At 37.3% G+C, this 22717-nt stretch overlaps 1 protein-coding gene across 2 annotated transcripts in view; it reads left to right on the top strand.

Moving 5' to 3' along the window:
- The window catches only part of MIB1 (MIB E3 ubiquitin protein ligase 1), a 129678-nt gene that overhangs the window by 24792 nt on the left and 82169 nt on the right, over nt 1-22717 (top strand). For both annotated transcript variants that reach the window (XM_081801526.1, XM_081801527.1), the window contains exons 4-7: nt 4876-4980; nt 7895-7961; nt 9801-10005; nt 20693-20876. In XM_081801526.1, coding sequence (XP_081657652.1) covers nt 4876-4980; nt 7895-7961; nt 9801-10005; nt 20693-20876 — 561 coding nt within the window. The remainder of the gene's footprint in view (nt 1-4875; nt 4981-7894; nt 7962-9800; nt 10006-20692; nt 20877-22717) is intronic.

The raw sequence follows: 22717 nt of genomic DNA, 5'->3' as shown, positions 1-22717 counted from the left end.
GTAGATTTTACCTTTCTACTTTTTGGCTTCATATTGCCATTTTCTTGCCAAGAATGCAATTCTGAGCATCCTTTTTGGGTCAGTCCTCCCTAAGCAGTATATCATGCTTATGACTTTCTTATTACTAACATTTCATTTGAATTTACTTGTTTTATATTTAATTCCCTTGAAGGCCTGTTTCTGGTGGGGGGTAATAGGCATCTACTTTTGTTATCCAGTCTACTTAACTCTGTTACCTTTCTCAGGTAATTGTCCAGGAGTCAATTATAGCAGTTATTCTAAGGGAATTTTGTGTAGCTTGTTTAATTGGGGGGGGGGGGGATAGTGGCGCCTGGGTGGGCGTCTGCCTTCGGCTCAGGTCATGATCCAGGGTCCTGGATCGAGCCCCACATCGGGCTCCTTGCCCAGTGGGGAGCCTGCTTCTCCCTCTCCCCCTCCCCCTGCTTGTGTTCCCTTTCTGGCTATATCTCTCTCTGTCAAATAAATAAATAAAATCTTAAAAAAAAAATTGGGGAGGATAGCCAGAGATATTGGGGTAACTTAGTATAGATTCTTTTGAATTTAAAAATTTAAAATTTTTTTTCAAATATGTATTTTCTTTTTTTCCCTAATACATGTTTTCTAAATTTTTATTTGAGTATTGTTATATTGATTTCATTTTAAATAATAAGGTGTAATTTTAATGTTTGGAAGTCAGACATATGTGTTTTAGCCATTATATTTTAAGTACTTTGATTTTTACTAAGGAAGCGAACTTTTTTTTTTTTAAATTTGGTAAATATTTATTGAACACTTAATCTGTTCAAGGTTCTCTTCCAAACATCAGGGATATGACAGTGGACAAAAGAGACAAAGTTCCTGCTCTCCTGAAACCTATATTCTACTTAGATTTGATAGGCAAAAAATATAAATCTAAATTCTGTGACTGTAGCATGGGCTGTGGACCAGCAGCATAGGTGTTAGCTGACAGCTGGTTAGAAAGTCCCCTTTCTTCGAGTCCTTCTGAATCAGGGTCTTCATTATAACAAGATTCTCTAGGTCATTTATATGCACATCAAAATTTGAGGAGCACTGCTTTGAAAAGAAAAATAGAGCAGTGTGAATTTGGAAAGGCGCCACCTCTAGATGGATGGAGTGCTATGGGGCATGCTTGGCAAGCCCGTTGCAAAGAGAAGGCACCCTTTTGTGGGTGGGGGTAGAAACAGTCTTGCCCCAGCGCATAGGTCTTGGGAAGTAGAGTGTGGGCTGGATGTCAGCCCTACTTTCCTCCTTAGTGAGCCCGCTTGTAGAGTGAACAACTTCCACAAACACAGCAGTTCTGTATTGTACAGAAGAATGTATAAAATATGTGAAAGTGTAAAGGATAGTAGTAAAATGAACACTTTTGTTCCCACTATACAGTTAAAGAATGGAATGTTATGATTACCTCTAAAAGGCTACTTTTTAGCCTTTCACGGTTGTAAGCCCCCCCAAGATAATGGATTTTTGCTGTCCTTATTCCATTGTTTTTCTTTATTGTTATAGGACAGTGCTGTGTCCCACAACATTTAGGATTTCATTTTTGAAAAGACTAGTAGCAAGCACAAATTTAGTTATTGTAAGGATAGAGTAGAATTGCCACTTTTAGATTAAAGTTCCCAGGACAATATAAACTGGGTAGTCTCTGGCTAACCTGTCTTGCTTCCCTGGGAGTTGACAAGAATCCTGGGGTAGTCAGTGGGCAAGGTCCTGGGAAACAGGGCTTCACACAGGACTTCAGGCAGGGCAGAAGTATGGGCCCGGTGGTGGGCCTTGGCCAGGTATATGGTTAGAGGGGATGAGTTACTATGTGTTTTTTGCTTCCAAGCTTACTATGGTCCACCTCAAAGTTTTAGGAGTAGGTCAAAGCAGAGCATTTTGTGGTGTGAAATGAGAGACCTCAGCTGATCTAGGTGGCAGGGAATGGGGGTGGAGGGAAGAGTAGGAACTTCATTATTACTTCGTCTAAACAAGCCAAGTGCAATTGAGAATTTGGGTCAGGGACACATGGGCAAAGTGTCCTCAGGTCAATAAAATGGTACCGTGGCATTGGGGATTTTGATGATAGTCTTCAGCACATCTGGCCTGTGAATCACATGGCTGTAATTTAGACAGAACACCCTTGATACCTGGGGCCCAGCAGTCATCCTGGAAGCTCCCTTTGATGGATGCCTTTGCCTCTTTCTTGGCTGGATCTCATGTTTTCTGTATCCTATTATATCATCTTACTTAGCTTGCACTTTTCTTTTGGTAGAGTGCACTTCTAATAGCTTCTTTTGAAAGTGCGTGAGAAGTACATTTTAATTTTTTTTATTTTTTATTTTTTTAAGATTTTATTTATTTATTTGACAGAGACACAGGGAGAGAGGGAACACAAGCAGGGGGAGTGGGAGAGGGAGAAGCAGGCCTCCTGCTGAGCAGGGAGCCCGATGCGGGGCTCGATCCCAGGACCCTGGGATCATGACCTGAGCCGAAGGCAGACACCCAACGACTGAGCCACCCAGGTGCCCCGAGAAGTACATTTTTAATATTTTCATTTTAAATTTTTTTTTAGCTTTTTATTCTTCCTCATAATTATATGGTCAGAGGGTTGGAAATTATTTTTTCATCAGCTTTTGAAGGTAGGTTTTGAAGTCTGAAGCCACATCATAAATGGAACTTTCTGAGTTTCTGTTATTTTGGCACTTTTGGGGGCATAGTAAGTAGGCATTTTTGAAGCTTTGAGTCATCAGAATTACATTTTTGGTTTGTTATGATTTAATCTGTGTTGCATTTTAAGAACATAATGAGGAAAAATAAATGAAACCAGCTTGTACATGTGACTGAGTAAGGGAATTTAATATAATAAGTCTATTTAAGAACATGTTTGAGATTAAATGTGATTTTTATTATCTGACTTTTATTTTTGCCCGAGTGTGTATATGAAGAACGTGTGAAGAAAAAGTCCCTTTTTCCCTTCAGTGCAGGCTGCTGTATCCCAATCCCCTGGTTAACCCACATAAATGTGTGTAGTGTCTTCTTTTCTTACCTATTTTTTTTTTTAACCTGTGTGTGACGCTCAGAATTCTCACCCCACTGCCATTACGGCATGTGCTCAACTAAATGGCCAGTATGAGCTATATTAAGGGTACATACCAGCCCAGGCTGAGTTTGCAGCACTGACAGTCTTTGGCCTACCACATGCCAACATGTCCCATGATTTGCATGGTGATAACAAAGTTCATACACAAAAATAAACATGTCAAGTGTAGTATTTGGCAGACATGATGCAAAGACACCATGGAAATGTGTAGTGTATTCTTTTTATTTTTATAAGATTTTATTTATTTATTAGAGAGAGGGAGAGAGAGATAGCACAAGTAGGGGAAATGGCAGGTTTGATCCCAGGACCCTGGGATCACGACCTGAGCTGAAGGCAGATGCCTAACCGACTAAGCCACCCAGGTGCCCCCCTAGCATTGCGTTTTTAAAACAAACGAAGTAGAATGTTTTATAATCAGAAGGAATGTTTTACTAAAGATCGCATATTTCACTTTAGAGTGTTAGAAGTTGTTGCTTTATAATGTTATACAGTGGTTAGTTGTGCAGATCATAAAGTAAAGCAGTGCGGTGATGGCTGTAAATTCAAGGTGGTAGTTACCTCTGTTGGGAGGCCAGGAGAATGGGCTTGATGGGAGGCACACAGTGGACTTGAAAAGTACTGGTGATGTTCTTTTTCATAGGCTGGTATTCATTTCATTTTTTATTTTTTAAAGTTTATATATGTTATATTTTTTATAATGTATGATTTATTTCAAAATTAAAACTAAGTAGACTTATATAATAACAATTTAAAATATTTCTCAAATGTTTGATTAAATCTTAAAGCCTTTTTATCTTTACAAAAGCCTCAAAACACGTAGCTTACAAAATGATTTTTTTTTAGTACAGGGTAAAAACAAGGAAGAGTTATTATATATCTTTTTTTCAATAGGTTACGCTTTAAAATTATATTTTAAGGCCATGCTTTAAAAATTATATTTAACATCAGCCTGGCATTCTAAGTAACTGTAAAGGGTGGTGATTATATGTGTCAGGATGGAGAAAAGTAATGAGTTGCACATGTGCAGCTCCCCATTCTTAGCTATAGACTGGTTTACTTGAGAATACCCAGTTCAGTGCTCATTTTGTATTATTTTTATGCAGTTGATTCTTGGCCCTTAAGCAGTAGCAACCCCAGTTGGTGGTGGTGGTTTTTTTTTTTTTTTTTAAATGTCAAAAGAGCTTATGAATCAGCCTGCTGGATGTGGGGCCTAGAGATTGTGTCTGGGTTTCCATTGTAGGCATAGTGTTTTAGCTTAGATGGCTTGCCTTTTGGGGCAGCTGAAGGATATAGTGCTGGAGGAGCAATGTCAGCTCGTCTTCCTTAAACATTGGCAATGAGCCTTGTGCTTCTCAGCTTTTAGCTCACCAGAGAGCATATTTATCTTGAATCATTCTGGGTATCTGGTCAAAGATTTTCAATTTTGTAATGAATAATGGGTTTAAAATAATACACTGTTCTTAAAGGGAACCCTTTAAGAATCAAAATATAAAATTTTGTATTGAGTTATGTATTTTCTGGTAATCTATTACTGTAATCACTAAGTCTCCCAATTCAAAATTTCTGTAATGATTTTAGAAATTATCTTATAATTCTGGAAATATGTCTCTAGTTATAATTGCGTTATATGTTAGAAGTGACTTATGTAAATATTTTTTATGGTCCTGTTAAAGAGGATGATAGCTGAAATGATATGTGAGATTTTAAATATAATTAAGAGAACTATCCCCTCCCCTCCCCTTTTAAAACATTGTTTTCTCTGACAATTCTCTTAGGTAACAGAAATTCAGGACTGGAGTGCATCAAGCCCACATAGTGCAGCATATGTTCTCTGGGATAATGGTGCTAAGAACCTTTACAGAGTTGGCTTTGAGGGCATGGTGAGTAGTAAGAATCACAAAAGATAAAAATATTGGATAGATGAAAGAAGGGAAATAAAAGTAGCTCCTATTGTATTCCTTTTTTTTTTCTTTTGTCATATTTTATCAGAATACAGCCATCTGAATCATGAATTTGCTGTAGGAAGAAAATCTGACAAGTGAGGTTGTAATAAACTTTACATTTTTAGTACATTTGCTTAAGCTATTTAATAGTAAATATGATTTTGTCCTCAGTTAATATTTGGGTAGCTTACTATATGTTGATTGTGTAGAGCTGATCCCCTTATAAATCTGAGTTAGGGGCTTATTTACTAAAATCTATCAAAAAGTTTTAGAATCATCTGTAAGGCTGCTCCTCAGCATGGGCACCGAGTATAGTATTATAATGAGGTTTTTATAGGATATTCGTATTCTAGCTCTGGTAGCTAATAAAAGTATAAATTATAGTAGGTGTTAAAGTTGTTTTTAAGGAGATTATTTTTCCCTTCTATTTTTAAAGAGTAGTGTTGGTAATTGAAAATGTTTGATCTTGGGAATGCAAGCTGGTGCAGCCACTCTGGAAAACAGTATGGAGGTTCCTCAAAAAGTTGAAAACAGAGCTACCCTATGACCCAGCAATTGCACTACTGGGTATTTACTCCAAAGATACAAATGTAGTGATCTGAAGGGGCACCTGAACCCCAGTGTTTATAGCAGCAATGTCCACAATAGCCAAACTATGGAAAGAGCCCAGATGTTCATTGACAGATGAATGGATAAAGAAGATGTGACACACACACATATATATATACACACACACACACATATATATATACAATGGAATATTATGCAGCCATCAAAAAATGAAATCTTGCCATTTGCAACGACGTGGATGGAACTAGAGGGTATTATGCTAAGCGAAATAAGTCAATCAGAGAAAGACAATTATCATATGATCTCACTGATATGCAGAATTTAAGAAACAAGACAGAGGATCATAGGGGAAGTGAAGGAAAAATAAAACAACGGAACTGGAGAGGGAGACAAACCATAAGAGACTCTTAATCTTAGGAAACAGACGGTTGCTGGAGGGGAAGTGGGTAGGGGGATGAGGTGGCTGGGTGATGGACGTTGGGGAGGGTATGTGTTGTGGTGAGCACTGGGTGTTGTGTAAGACTGATGAATCACAGACCTGTACCCCTGAAACAAATAATACATTATATGTTAATTTAAAAAAATAAGTAAAATCGGTGGAAAAAAAAGGATTGACCTAAAAACACTTAAATTACGTGCTTAGGAAAATAATGGTGGTTTATTCAGTGGATTGCCCTATATTTCTTTTTTTTTTTTTTTTTTGGATTGCCCTATATTTCTGCATTTCATGGATCACTGTTCAAATGTTGACCTCAGCTATTTAATTTATGGAGTACAACTAAATATTAATGCCAGAATATTAATGCCTTTTACATCTTTTCCATCTTGAATATATTCCTCCTTGAAAGAATTCTTTAAATTTTGTTTTATCCCAACTGTTTTATGCCCCTTGGTAGGAGGGGAGAAAATATCCCACTGTCCCCTTGCTTTTAATTTATTCCATTTATATGGAATAAGTTTATATGGGATAAATTAAAAAGCCAACAATGTGAATCTAAACAAATACTTGATTTGCCAATTTTAATACTAGTATATAGCATTAGTTATCAGTTTTTCATTAGTATTTTTATGCCTCCTCCTGTTTTTAAATTGTGGATTTTTTGGGGATTCTGATTATTAACTTGCTTCAGATGAAGCCTTAGGTATATGTGCAGAGGTATTTAATGAGTGGTATACATATATAGATTGATCATTTTTGATGGCTGAGTAGTACTCCTCTCTATGGTTATGCCATTATTTAATAAGGTTTCTGTTGATGGTATCTGGGTTTGTTTGTTTTTTTAAATTGTTGCAAGCATTGTTTCAGTAAGCATCCTTGTACATGTATCTTTGCACGTTTATGGGTGTATTTTTTTAGGATAGATTCCTAGAAGTGGAATTGCTGGGTTAAAGTATCACATTAAAACAATTTGACCCCTGTGTCTCTTTGGCTAGGACTGAGCTAAATGTGATGCTGTAGTGGCAAAGGAGACTATAAAAAAGAGAGTTGAATTGTGTGTGTGTATGTGTGTGTGCGTCTGTCTGTAAAGGAGTGCCTTTCCTTAATACAGTAAGTATATACCGATCCCCTATATACTATTAGGCACTTTTAAGTAAATCTGAATTTTTATAGTAACTCCCAAGTTTGCTCTTCTAAGTTCACATTTTCTATACTTTTGATTATATCACAACTGCCTCCCCATTCAGATACTTAATTTGTTTTCTTATAAAAACTAAATGGAAAGGAACTTGAGTTAACCAAGTTATGAAGTAAGGACTAAAGTTTACATAAATAGGAAAATTAACTGGCTAAGGAACCAGAAGACTGGATTAGGTCCCATCCTTTTCTATTTTCTGGCTGTTTGGTTTTGGATAATTTTCTTTATTAACTTAGTTAATACCTGCCTTGTGTATGTCATAAAATTGATTGAAAAGAACAAATGAGTTGTGCTCTTTTTTTTTTTTTTGTAAAAGTATCTTTAAAATGGAATATGTTATGTACATTTTAAATACTAGGTATTTGTTGTGGTCATGTGTTTTTGAAAATATTTTAATGGTAAAGATCGAGGCATTTTAATTTTGAACTTTCAAGGAAAGCTAAAAGTAAATGAGTATGACCTATCTGAAGATCAGTCTTTTAATTTTTGATGGGTGCTTTTGAAAGCAGTGTTTAGTGTGACTGTTAACCTAGAGCTATTCTTTTGCTGAGGGTATGTTCTGAATGAACATTTTTGCCTATTTTAGGTACTGAGCTATACTTGAAGTTTTCAAGCGTGATTTTTCTGGTTTCTTTTCTTCTTAGTCTGATCTCAAGTGTGTCCAGGATGCCAAAGGAGGTTCTTTCTACAGAGATCACTGCCCTGTGCTAGGTGAGTCAGCAGACTAGTGAAAATTACTATATAGTGTGTCAGAGTTCATGGAATCAGAAAATGTTTAAATTGGGTTTTGAAAAAGTTATTTAAGGAGATACTTTTGGGGTTTTATTTTATTATTATTTTTTTGAAAATTATTTTCTCACTGGTCATCCATTTTATTTTATTTTTACTTATTTATTTTTAGATTTTTAAAAAAAATTTATTTGACAGAGAGAGAGACAGTGAGAGAGGGAACACAAGCAGGGGGAGTGGGAGAGGGAGAAGCAGGCTTCCAGCTGAGCAGGGAGCCCAATGCGGGGCTCAATCCCAGGACCCTGGAATCATGCCGAAGGCAGATGCTTAATGAGTGAGCCACCCAGGCACCCCTTATTTTGGTTTTTAAAGTATGTGTTCTTTTTTATTTATTTAGACTCTCAAAAAGTTGTCATGTCTTGAGAATTGATACACCACTTATATGTCATAATATATTTGAAACCTTTGTCTTTTAGTTATAAACATGTTGAAAAATTTTGTTAGACTTTCAGTATCTCTTACATGTTGATGATAGATTCTGACAATTTATTTATTTATTTATTTATTTATTTTTTTAAAAGATTTTATTTATTTATTTGAGAGAGAGAATGAGACAGAGAGAGAGAGCACGAGATAGGGGAGGGTCAGAGGGAGAAGCAGGTTCCCCGCCGAGCAGGGAGCCCGATGCGGGACTCGATCCCGGGACTCTAGGATCATGACCTGAGCCGAAGGCAGTCGCTTAACCAACTGAGCCACCCAGGCGCCCCAGATTCTGACAATTTAATGCTTATAAATTCCTTAGAATTTTTGTAAAATTGCCTTCTAAATACAAAAATAGAACATTAAGGTTATATAATAAATATAATTTTTCATGTGTCATTAAAATAAAAAAGGATAAGAAAACAAAATTATCTTCATATTATAGATTCTTTATTGCTGCCACAGTAAATATTTACCACATTCTTCTAATTAAGGCTTTAGTCTGTGAATGCTTGCCTTTTCATATGAACTCTGTGTTCCTCTTTTTAAATAATTTTATTTCCCTTTTGGCCAAAGAGTGCTGTTTTCTTACAGCATACCCTTATTTTTTTTTTTTTTTAAAGGAGAATGTAGAAGAAATACTTATATTTTTGACAAGATCATCCCTTTTTCTTGCTCTCAGAAACTTTCTTGTTTTATGTCTTGCCTTCATAGGAAAAGTTTAGAATCAACATACATATTTTGGATCCATCATCATGGTGTTTTATGATCATGAATCCTTTGTCCCAGAACTAGCTTTGAAAATAATCTAGGGAATGGGCTTTTAAATATTTAAAAATGTTCCTTAGGAAAAAAATCACAAGGGCCATTTGGTAAAAAATAGTACTAAGTAGTTCAGAGAAGAAAATAATTTCAAGGTTCTCTTTCATATTCTCTAGCTAGTTATTGTGGCTGTAGTTAGTTATTGAACCTCAATAACTGTGTAATTGTAGTGTAGTTATTGCAGGGTTAGTCAACAAGTCATCCAGGCAGAAAAATGAATATTTTCAAAACCCAGAACTTTGTACTTTGATAAAGGGTTGCATAGTCTAATAGATTCTGCTCTTGTTCAGTTGTTATAAATCATCACATTATTTCAATTTGTGAGTCTTGTGATTGTTTTCTTTCTTATTTTTGATGTTCTCTAGCTCCAGAATCTGGTACTTACAGTATATTCTCAAAACATTTTAAGATTAGGTTAAGATTAAAATATCTAGAGCTTGTTTTTATTTAAAAATAATGCAGTTGCCTGATGCTGTTGTGGTTTTCCTTTTCCTTTGTCAACTCCCTCTGTAATTACAGGTGAACAAAATGGCAATAGGAATCCTGGTGGATTGCAGATTGGTGACCTGGTAAATATAGATCTTGACCTAGAAATTGTACAGTCTTTGCAGCACGGTCATGGAGGATGGACTGATGGCATGTTTGAAACTTTAACTACAACTGGAACTGTTTGTGGCATTGATGAAGATCATGACATTGTAGTACAGTATCCAAGTGGCAATAGGTTGGTAATATTTCTTAATTTTTAGTAATGGCAAATAAAGTTAGTATATAGAGGAAAGAGCCTTCGAGAAAGCAAATAATGTGCTGTAATCAAATACTCCTTAAAGCTGGCTATTAGTAGATAAAAATCCAGAATATGTTGGTAAAGTGGAATGGAACAAATGAAAAGGAGTGTGTGTGTGGTATGTATGTGAATTTATATGAATATATTTATGACACAATATTCTGTGTACTTTTTTTTTTCCTGCTGGAGCAGAATACATTGTATCAGTATTAGATTAAATATAGCTAAAAAGTTCTTTGTTCACAATGGACTGTATCAGTTTACCCTGAATGAGAAGAATAAAATTGGAACGCTGGCCGGTGTCTCTAGAGAGTCATCTCTTGGTAACATAGCTTTTTCTTGCCACAGACGTGTGCATATACCAGTCCTTTTTTTTTTCTTTTTCTTTTAAAGATTTTATTTATTAGAGAGAGGGAGAGATCACAAGTGGGGGAGGGTGGGGGCAGAGGGAGAGGGAGAAGCAGGCTCCCAGCCGAGCAGGGAGCCCGATGCGGGGCTCAATCCCAGAACCCTGGGATCATGACCTGAGCCGAAGGCAGACGCTTAACCGACTGAGCCACCCAGGCACCCCAACATATACCAGTCCTTATTAGTAACATAGAATTGCATACATTTCCTCACTCTGTACCTTTGCACATATAATTTCCTCTATGTGCAATATCTTTTTCTCCTTCTTTGTCTGGATTAACTCCTCTGCATCCTATAAATACTGAGTTTATGTGTTTTAGGAACCTTCTCTCATATTCCACTCTCCCTGGTGTATGCATATGCTATTCTTCTGTTTAGGTCTCCTGTTGTATATGAAAATGGTGATTTATTTTACCTCTAGGTTGCAAGTTTCTTGGAGCCTTTTATTTATTTGCTCTTAAGGGCTAAAATATATTCAATTTACTGATACGGTTGTATTTTAAAGAAAAAGCAGTATTTAAAAAAAAAAGACGATTGAATAATTGTCAAAGCTTTATTACTGACATATACATAAAGAAACTAAGTCGTTGAGGTTCTTTAGGGGAGGAATTATATATAGATAATGAGAACAATTAACATTAAGTTGTTTACCAGAGTGTAGAATTAGCTCTAATTGTGTTCAGATCTTAAGGATACATGTGATCATACCAAAAGATGGGGAAAAACATTTGCCAAATCCAACTCCCTTTCATGATAAAAACACTAAATAAAGTAGTAACAGAAAGGAACTTCTTCAGCCCGGTAAAGGGCATCTATGAAAACCCACAGCTAACATCATACCCAGTTGGTGAGAGACTGAATGCTTTTCCCTTAAGAACAGGAGCAAAATAAAAATGTCTGCCCCCACTTTTATTCAACATTGTTCTAGAGGGTCTAGCCAGGACAATTAGGCAAGAAAAAGAAATAAAAGGAGGAAGTAAGAGAAAAGGAGTTAAACCATCTTCGTTCACAGGTGACATGATCTTGTATATAGAAAAACCTAAGGAATTCACAAAAAACTATTAGAACTAATAAGTGAGTTCAGCAAAGTTGCAGGATACAAGATCAATGTAGAAAAGTCAACTGTATTTTTGTAGACTAGCAATGAGCGATTTGAAAATGAAATTAAGAAAACAGTTTCATTTATAGTAGCATCACAAAAAAATATACTTAAGAATCAGTTTAGCCCAAGAAGTTCAAGACTTGGGGAGCCTGGGTGGCTTAGTTAGTAGAGCATGTGACTCTTGATCTTTTGGTGGTGAGTTCAAGCCCCATATTGGATATAGAGACTTTTTTTTTTTTTTAAGATTTTATTTATTTGAGAGAGAGAGAGCATGAGCCAGGTGAGGGGCAGAGGGAGAAGCAGACTCCCTGCTGAGCAGGGAGCCTGATATGGAGCTCAGTCCCGGGACTCTGGGATCATGATCGAGCCTTAAGGCAGATGCTTCACCAACTGAGCCACCCAGGTGCCCCTGTAGAGATTACTTAAAAAAAAAAAAAAAAGTGCAAGACTTGTACACTGCAAACTACAAAACATTATTGAAGGAAATTGAGGAAGACCTAAATAAATGGAAAGACATCTCATGTTTATGGATCAGAAGATCTAATATTGTTCAGATGGTGTTTTTAGTATCCTAGGGTTGCCATAACAAATTGCCACAGACTGGGTGGCTTAAACAACAGCACTTTATTCTTTCACAGTTTTGGAAGGCTATAAGTCCAAAGTCAAGGTGTTGGTGAGATTGGTTCCTTGTGGAGGCTCTGAGGGAGAATCTCTTCTATGCTTCTCCTAACTTCTGCTGGTTGTTGGCGATCCTTGGTGTTCCTTGGCTTACAGATGCATCAGTCATTTCTCTGCCTCTGTCTTCACATGACCTTCTCCTCTGTGACTCTGTGTGTCCCGGTGTCTTCACATGACCTCCTTTTTTTTTTTCTGGGTACAGATTTTATTTTCAAATGCATTCAAATCAGTCTCTGATTGGTTATTCTCAGCCGGTTGTAGAAAATCATTTGAGACTGAGAGCCACATAAACAATCCCCTAACTCCACTATTTTGTTTTGGTCAAGTCAATATTTGTAGCTTAACCATCCATGAGGAAAGAACCCTGAGAAAACATAGAAAGAAGTTAATTGAGCTCATGGGAATTCTAAAATCTTTTACATAGAAAATGACCAAAGCTGATTCCATATGACCTTCTTATAAGGACACCACTCATTGGATTTAGGGTCCATCCTAATCCAGCATGACTTCCTTTTAACTTGATTACATCTGCAAAGACCCTGTTTCTAAATATGGTCACATTCAGAGGTATTGGGGATTAGGATTTCAACATATCTTTTTGGAGGACATAATTCAGCATATAACATGGTAGTTTTCCCCAAACTAATCAAATTTAATGCAATCCATATCAAAACCCTAGTGCCTTTTTTACAGAAATTGGCAACGTAATTCTATAGTTCATGTGGAAATTCATGTGTCCCAGAATAGCCAAAACAGTTTTAAAAAGAAAAAAAAAAAATTGGAGGACTCACACTTCCTAATTTCAGAATTTACGATAAAGCTACAGTATCAAGACAGTATATTACTGACATAAGATGGGCATGTATATTGATGGGACAGGGTTGAGAGTTTGAGAATAAGCCTTTGCATTTAAGGTCATTTGGTGTTTGACGAGGGTCCAACACAGTTCAATGGGGAAAGAACAGTCTTTTTAATAAATGATGCTGACAATACATACAGGCATACCTTGCAAATATTGTAGGTTCGGTTCCAGACCACTGTAATAAGGCAAGTCAGATGAAGTTTTGGTTTCCCAGTGTGTATAAAAGTTATGTTTACACAATACTGTAGTCTATTAAATGTGCAATTATATTTTAAATACTTTATTGCTAAAACATGCTAACTACAATCTGAGCTTTCTGCGAGTTGTAATCTTTTGTTGCTCACATTAGTGTTGATGGCTGCTGGCTGATCAGGGTGGTGGTTGCTGAAGCTTGGGGTGGCTGTGGCAATTTCTCCCCCCCCCTTTTTTTAAGATTATTTATTTATTTATTTATTTGTCAGAGAGAGAACACACAAGCAGGGGGAGCAGCAGGCAGAGGGAGAAGCAGGCTCCCCACCGAGCAAGGAGCCCGATATGGTGCGGGACTCGATCACAGGACCCTGGTGTCATGACCTGAGCCGAAGGCAGATGCTTAACTGACTGAGCCACCCAGGCGTCCCTTTGGCGATTTCTTAAGACAGAAATTAGAATGCAACTTTGCTGCATTGATTGACTCTTCCTTTCATGAATGGTTTCTCTGTGGCATGCAATGCTGTTTGATAACATTTTACCCACAGTAGAACTTCTTTCACAATTGGAATTAGTCTTTTCAAAATCTGCCTCTGCTCTAGCAACCAAATTTATGTAATTTCTAAATCCTTTGTTGTCATTTCAACAATCTCCATAGCATCTTCACCAGGAGTAGATTCCTTCTCAAGAAGCCACTTTCCTTGCTCATCTATAAGAAACAACTCCTCATCCATTCAAGTTTGATCATGAGTTTGCAGCATTGCAGTTACATCTTTACGTTCCATTCTAATGCTGGTTCTCTTGCTGTTTCCAGCACATCTGCAATGACTTCCTTCACTGAAATCCTCAACCCCTCAAAGTCATCCATGAGGGTTCGAATCAACTTCCTCCAAACTCCTGATACTATTGCTATTTTGACCTCTTCCCATGAATCATGAATGTTCTTAATGCCATCTAGAATGGCAAATCCTTTCCCAAAGGTTTTCAGTTTGCTGAATTCCATTGGAAGAATCACTATCTATGGTAGATATAGCCTTACAAAAATGTATTTTTACCTTATTTATTTATTTATTTACATGTTTTTTAAAGATTTTATTTATTTATCTGACAGAGAGCACAAGCAGGGGGAGAGGCAGAGGGAGAAGCAGGCTCCCCGCTGAGCAGAGAGCCTGATGTGGGGCTCAGTCCGAGGACCCTGGGACCCCGACCTTAGCCAAAGGCAGTCACTTAACCAACTGAGCCACCCAGTCACCCCTATTTATTTATTTTTAAAGATTTATTTATTTTAGAGAGGGAGAGAGTGTAGGGCGAGGGGACACAGGGGCAGAGGGAGAGAGGGAATCCAAATAGACTCCCTGTGGTGGGGTGCCTGACTCGGGGCTCGATCTTACCACCCTGAAATCATGACCTGAGCTGAAATCAAGAGTCGGACACTTAACCAACTGAGCCACCCAGATGCTCCCAAAAATATATTTTTAAATTAAAAGATTTGAAAGTCAAAATTATTCCTTGATCCATGGGCTGCGGAATGGATGTTGTATTAGGCACGAAAACAGCGGTTGTCTCATTGTACATCTCCATCAGAGCTCTTGGGTGACCATATGCACTGTCAATGCAATAGTATTTCTAAAGGAATTTTTTTTTCTGAGCAGTAGGTTTCATCAGTGGGCTTAAAATACTCAATCAGCCATGTTGTGAACAGATATGCAGTCATCCAGGCTTTGTTGTTCCCTTTATAGAGCATAGGCAGAGTAGATTTAGCAGAGCCCTAGGATTTTCAGAATGGTCAATGACATTGGCTTCAACTTAAAGTCACCAGCTGCAGTAGCCCCTAACAAGACAGTCTGCCTGTCCTTAAAAGCTTTGAAGCTGGGCATTGACTGCTCCTCTCTAGCTGTGAAAAGTCTGGATAGCATCTTCTTCCAATAGAAGGCTGTTTGTCTATATTAAAACACTGTTGTTTAGTGTAGCCACCTTCATTAATGATCTTAACCAAGATCTTCTGGATCACTTGCTGCAGCTTCTACGCAGTACCTGCAGCTTCATCTTGCATTTTGATGTCATGGAGACGGCTTCTTTCCTTAAACCTCATGAACTAACCTCTGGTAGCTCCAGACTTTTTTTCTGTAACTTCCTCATCTCAGCCTTTACAGAATTGAAGAGAATCAGGGCTTTGCTCAGGATTAGGCTTCAGCTTAAGGGAATGTTATGGCTGGTTTATTTTCTATCCAGATCACTCAAACTTTCTCCATCTCAGGAATAAGACTGTTTCACTTTCTTATCATTCATGTTTTCACTGGAGTAACACTTTTAATTTCCTTCAAGACCTTTTCCTTTGCATTCACAATTTGGCTAACTGGTAAAAGGGGCCTAGTTTTCAGCCTATATAAGCTTTTGACATGCCTTCCTCACTAAGGTGAATTATTTCTAGCTTTTGATTTAAAGTGAGAGATGTGTGACTCTTCCTTTCACCTGAACACTTGGAGGCCATTGTAGAGTAATTAATTGGCCTAATTTCAATATTGTTGCGTCTCAGGGAATAGGGAGGCTGGAGGAGAGGGAGAAAGATGGTAAAGATGGCAAACTTCTGGTCTTTGCAGCAGTCCAAACACACACATTTAGGGCACCTGGGTGGCTCAGTTGGTTAGGCGACTGCCTTCGGCTCAGGTCATGATCCTGGAGTCCCGGGATCGAGTCCCGCATCGGGCTCCTTGCTCAGCAAGGAGTCTGCTTCTCCCTCTGACCCTCCCCACCTCATGCTTTCTCTCTCTCTCAAATAAATAAATAAAATCTTAAAAAAAAAAAAAAACACACACATTCATAGATTAAGTTCTCTGTCTTACATGGGTGTGGCTCCCCAAGTCAGTTGCAGTAATAATATCAAAGATCATTGATCACAACAAAAAACAAACAAAAACAAAGATCACTGATCACAGATCATCATAACAAATATAATGTTTGAAAACTGAGAATTACCAAAATGTGATAGAGAGATAGGAAGTGAGCAAATGCTGTTGGAAAAATGGCATCAATAGCATTGCTCACCACAGGGTTGCCACAAACCTTCAATTTGTAAAAACGCTATATCTATGCAGCGCAATAAAATGAGGTATACTCATACGAACGTCTAATCATTATGTTGTATACCTTAAACTAATCTAATGTTATATGTCAGTTATACCTCTAATAAATAAATAAATAAAGCTGCAATGAAAAGAAAATGGTGCTGAGTCAGCTAGTTATCAACATGCAAAGAATAAAATTGGACCCCAGCTATACACCATATAGAAATATGAAGTAAAAGGGACACCTGGGTGGCTCAGTCGGTTGAGCGTCTGCCTTTGGCTCGGGTCATGATCCCAGGGTCCTGGGATTGAGTCCCACATCAGGCTCCCTGCTCTGCGGGGAGCCTGCTTCTCCCTCTGCCTCTGCCTCTCTCTCTCTCTCTCTGTCATGAATAAATAAATAAAATCTTAAAAAAAAAAAAAAATATATATGAAGTAAAAAATGGACCACAGACCTAAATGTAAGAGCTAAAACTATAAAACTCTTAGAACAAAACATAAGTATAAATCTGTGTGACTTTGGATTAGACAGTGGTTTCTTACATGTGACCCCCAAAGCAGGAGAGCCAAAGAAAAAGTGAATAAATTGGACATCATCAAGTTTAAAAATTTTGTGTTTTGAAGGAAACAAGTGAAAAGACAGTGATGGAGTAGGAGAAAATATTTGCAAATCATATGTCTGATTTGGGACTTGTATCTAGAATATATAAAGAACTCTTATAATTCAACAATAAAAGACAACTAACCCATTTAAAAAATGGACAAAATATTTGAATAGACATTTTTCCAAAGAAAATACAGAGATGACCAATAAGTGCATTGTGCTAGTTTGCTAAGGCTGCTATAATAAAATACTACAGATTGAGTGGCTTAAACAACAGAAATTATTTCAACAATAAAAGACAACCAACCCATTTAAAAAATGGACAAAATATTTGAATAGACATTTTTTCCAAAGAAAATATAAAGATGACCAATAACTGCATTGTGCTAGTTTGCTAAGGCTGCTATAATAAAATACTACAGATTGAGTGGCTTAAACAACAGAAATTAATTTTCTTACCGTTCTGGAGGCTAGAAGTTCAAGTTCAAAGTTCCCTCAGGGTTGGTTTCTGTTGAGACTACTTCCTGCCTTGTAGTTGGTTGCCTTCTCACTATGTCCTCACGTGACCTTTTCTCTATGCATGCTGAGAGAAAGAGAGACATCTCCCACGTCTGTTCCTCTTCTTATGAAGACATCAGTCCTGGTGGATAAGTGCCCCACCTTTAGGACTTCATTTAATCTTAACATTTCCTTAAAGGCCCTAACTCCAAGTACAGTCACAGTATGAGTTAGGAGTTAACACCCATGAAAATATGCCTCATGTTATTAGTTACTAGGGAAATGTAATTTAAAATCACAGTGAGATACCACTTCACATACTAGAATAGCTAAAATAAAAGAGTATATAATTAAAGTATTGGTGAGGTGTGGAGAAATTAGAACCAAATCCTCATACATTGATAGTAGGAATATGAAGTGGTCTTGATGCTTTGGAAAACAGTTTGGTAGGTCCTCAAAATGTTAAATATAGAGTTAGCATATGACCCAGCGGGTCCACTCTTAGGTTTATACTCAAGAGAATTGAAAACATGTGTCCGCACAAAAACCTATGCTTGAATGTTTGTCAAAGCATTATTCATAACAGCCAAAATGTGGAAACAACCCACATGTCCATCAACTGATGAATGGATAAACAAAATATGATGTGTCCGTATAATGGAATATTATTCAGCCATAAAAAGGAATGGCATACTGATATATGCTGCAGCATAGATAAATCTTGAAATATTATGCTCAGTGAGGGACACCTGGGTGGCTCAGTCAGTAAAGCGTCTGCCTTTGGTTCAGGTCATGATCCCAGTGGGATCGAGACCCACATCAGGCTCCTGGCTCACTGGGGAGCCTGCTTCTCCCTCTGCCTGTTGCTCCCCCCTGCTTGTTCTCTATCTCTCTCTTTAGCAAATAAATAAACTCTTAAAAAAAAGAAAAAAGAAAAGAAATACTATGCTCAGTGAAAGAAGCCAGTCACAAAAGGTCATGTATTATGTGATTTATGTAAAATATCCAGAATAGGTAAATATGTAGAAACAAAGTATATTACTAGTTGTTAAGAGCTGGGCTGTGAGGGGTAAATGTGGATCGACAACTAATCGTTTTGGAGTATCTTTTTGTGGTGATGAAAATGAAATTTGATAGTACTTGGATGTATAAGGCTGTGTATATACTAAAACCACCGAGTTCAACACTTTAAATGAGTGAATTGTATGGTATATGAATTATATCTCAAAGCTGTTAATAAAAAGAGAAGGAAATAATCTTAAATTTACACAACTTAAGTTCAGATTAGCATGTAAACATTTAGGTTTACTTTTTACTGACATTTTGTGTTACCTTGTTTGGAAATGTTAAGATAAATTGGGATTATTACTTGCCAAATTCTTTCTTGGTCAAAATTCTTTCTCGGGCAGTAGTGTCAACAGTAACATGACATTTGAATTCTATAAAATAATCTTTTTTGTGCTCTTTTTTCAACAAAAATGTAATAAGTACTTGTCCTATATTAGCCCTGTGATTAGTGCTAGGATTACAAAGACAATTAAGATATGGTCCTCTGCTTTGAAGGGGTGTCGCTTTTAGTTTGGATAGACAAAACCAGAAATAACTGCACTAAAATGCTGTAAGTAATTATGGTAGATGAGTATTCAGGGTATTCTGAAGGTGCAAAAGAAGAGTGGTAATTTCAACGAGGCAAATTCAGAGGAAGCTTCAGAGAGATAATTACCTATGGAGTGAGTTTAAAAGACGGACTGCGTTTTCATCGAGAGGGCAGCACTGGACGCAGAGGTAACACCTTGAGGGAGTGCTGCCGTGCCCCAGCGCTGTCATAGGTCTCATCAGTTTTGGAGTATTAGGAGCAAGGTAAAAAGCACTGTGATTGTAAGGCTGGAAGGAAATGTTTGCATATCTGATTTTTATTCTTAACTGGTCAGAGACACTTCTTTCTCTTTGTGGTTGCTTTAGAAAGAAAAGTTTGCTTACGTGGTTATAAGAACTTAGTAACAAGTTTTTATATGTTATGACCTCTCAGAGTCTTTTATATGCTGATGACCATTTGAATTAAGGGGAGGAGGGGGAGTATGTTATATTGTAAAAGCTTGTTTGGGGAACCTTTTTTTCTATGGAGTGACATATAGGACTGGGAGAAATGTTGTGTTATATATTGTGGGACATCTATTTGATAGAATATTAAGTAGTCAGTAAAATGGTAGTTATGAAGATGGTAGCAACATAGAAAAATGCTTGTGTGTAGCAAAGAAGAAATCAGAATCCAGATTTGTTTTGAGGCAATGATTATAATCATGTGAAATACCCATGTGTGACAAGTTAAAACTAGATACTATTTTTATCCGAGATTATTAATGGTATGGAGAAATGGTGCACTGTCTAGGGCAATTTGGCTCTATCAGAATTGTAAACAAATATATACTGTGATTAGGTAGCTTTTTAAGAATCACTAATGAAATTACTGACCTCATGTGCACTAAGATGTTCATGCAGAGATGTTCTTTATAATACTGTTTGTCATAGTGAAAATTTGAAAATACTTTAAATGACAGTAGGAGAATGGCTAACTGCATTAGTGTATAACGTTGCAATGGACTACTGTAGCCATTGAATTGAAATAAGTAGCTCTATGCCTGTCACACTGAAAAAGAGATCTATGTGTGTATATATATATATATATATATAAAATCTCCTGTTTATGAAAAAGGAAACAACTCTCTACCTTATAAATATTAACACACTAATAGAAGATTTCAAGGATGCACAATGGGGTATTTTTGTCCCAATTTCATTAGATTTTGTTGTTAACTGAAGTATAGTTGACGCCACAATGAATATTAACAGTGTGGTTAGTAGTGGGATAGGAAATAGTGATCCAGGTGTGTTTGTGTGAAATAGAAATTTCACTTTATATGTTTCTGAAATGTTTTAATATTTAACAATGAGTGTATTTTATAATAATTTTTAAAACATGCAAGAGAAAACTAGACAGAAGTATATCATATTAGTGTGGTGATTACAGATAAGTCTTTTCTTAAATTCCCATAATACAATTATAAAAAGAAATACGTATCATTCAGGATATCATTGCAAAGTATTGCTTTACTCTGTTGATGTGTTACAAGACTTTTTCCCCTTCAGTGTTTAGCTAAGAGTGTTGTATTAAAATTAAGTAAACTTACCTAAATTTTGAGTTTTGGCTTGATTTTTAGGTGGACCTTCAATCCTGCTGTTCTCACTAAAGCAAACATTGTCCGAAGTGGTGATGCTGCTCAGGGTGCAGAAGGAGGTACCTCACAGTTTCAAGTGGGTGATCTTGTACAAGTTTGTTATGATCTGGAAAGAATCAAACTTCTACAGAGAGGACATGGAGAATGGGCTGAAGCTATGCTCCCAGTAAGTATATCTAAAATAGTTTCAGACCAGGAATAATAAAATAGTTTTAGACTAGGAATTATATTATGCTCATGTAGTTTTAAAAAATACTTTAATTTTGGAAACTAAATTAGAATAATCCTTTGAGAATTGTACTCTTCATTGGCAGCTAGGCATACTTAATGCCTTTTATTTTCTAATTTATTCCAGTGAAATTAGCCCAGGAAGGTCCAAATATGGCTACAGGTAATACTTTTTGAAAGAGTTGTTAGTAGAGGGGCGCCTGGGTGGCTCAGTTGTTGAGCGTCTGCCTTCGGCTCAGGTCATGATCCCAGGGTCCTGGGATCGAGCCCCGCATCGGGCTCCCTGCTCAGTGGGAAGCCTGCTTCTCCCTCTCCCACTCCCCCTGCTTGTGTTCCCTTTCTCACTGTGTCTCTCTCTGTCAAATAAATAAATAAAATCTTTAAAAAAAAGAGTTGTTAGTAGAGAATGTCATGAAGGTGGAAGGCAACAGAGACTTTCCTGATACTTAACCCCAGAGTGAGAGAAATGTGCTCATCTATGAGCTGGACCATTGCTGCTTTTCTCACTTGGGGGCCTGCCTCTCTAAAACTTAAGAGTGTGAAAGAACAACTCTGAATGTGTGCCTTCTGAGGTGGCTTTGCTCCCAAAGAGTTACGGTTTAGTTTTTAATTTGTTCATTTAATATATTTTTCACCAAATGTTCAGCAACAACAGAAAAGTTTGTTTGTTCTGCCCTCTTTGCATCCATCCTCTTTCTCCATCTATACATCGCTCTTTCCTTCTGTCCCTTCCTTCTGTACTACCCGTTCTGTCCTCCCTTCCCCCCCATACTGTCCTGCTGCCCCCCGTGCTTTCTTGCCCTATATTCCATTTCCTTCCTCTCCTCTTCCTTGCTATGTCCTCCTATTTAGCCCTCCACTTTGCTACCCCTGCTCCTGTCTTCATCCAGTCACCTAACTTGTCCTCTCCTGTCCCCCCAGTACCATCCCATTCAGTGCCTCCTTCCTCTACCAAGTACCTCCCCTCCCATCCCTCTTCATGTCTCATCCCTCCACCACCCCCCCTTGCTGTGTTGTCTAGTGCCTGTCCTGGCTAGCACCTCCTCTTCCTGTCTAGCGCCATCTCCTGTCTCATCTAGCCCTCTGTCCCCTCCCTTCCTTCATGTTGTGCTGTCCCTCCATCAGTCCATCCTTCCTTCCTGCTTTAATCCTTCTGCAGATATTGTAGCACAAACAATGTGCCTGCTAGGCTTCAAGGATATAATAGTGAACGAAACATAAATCAATTGTTATGGTGCTTTCATTCGAAGACATTTCATAGTTTGCAGATGCTGCTGATGTTTTTTATTGCTTTAGTTAGATAGTGACTAAGTGATAGTTGTGTATGTTTTGTAGGAGCTGTAATTTAGAATCTTTATTTTTGCCCAAAAAATTAAGTTGTATATGATCTCTCTTTGTTTTGTTTGCTTTTGATATTAAAGCTAGTTAAAAAAATGTATTGATTGTCTTTAAGCCTCACTGTAGTGTGGTGTTACTTAAATGTAATTTTTTGACATGCTTTTAAAGGAGCTATGTATATATACTATTTTAAGATTTTTTAGCGTCAAGATGTTTTTGTTTTTCCCCTTAGCGATGACACCTTATATGTAGCAGCTTATGTCTTTGGAGTGCCCAATTATTCTAAGCACTGTGCTAAATGATGAATATATACATATGCGCGCACACACATACGTGTATACACACATAGATATATCCACAGACTTTATTTGTCCTAGGAATATTATAAGCAGGTGGTGGTATGACATCCTTATTTTATTTTATTTATTTATTTATTTTTAG

The sequence above is a fragment of the Leptonychotes weddellii genome, chromosome 13 (assembly GCF_054177405.1).
Source record: "Leptonychotes weddellii isolate Sample4059 chromosome 13, ASM5417740v2, whole genome shotgun sequence".
In the NCBI taxonomy this organism is placed as follows: Eukaryota; Metazoa; Chordata; class Mammalia; order Carnivora; family Phocidae; genus Leptonychotes; species Leptonychotes weddellii.
This window is presented reverse-complemented; position numbering and strand designations above follow the sequence as displayed.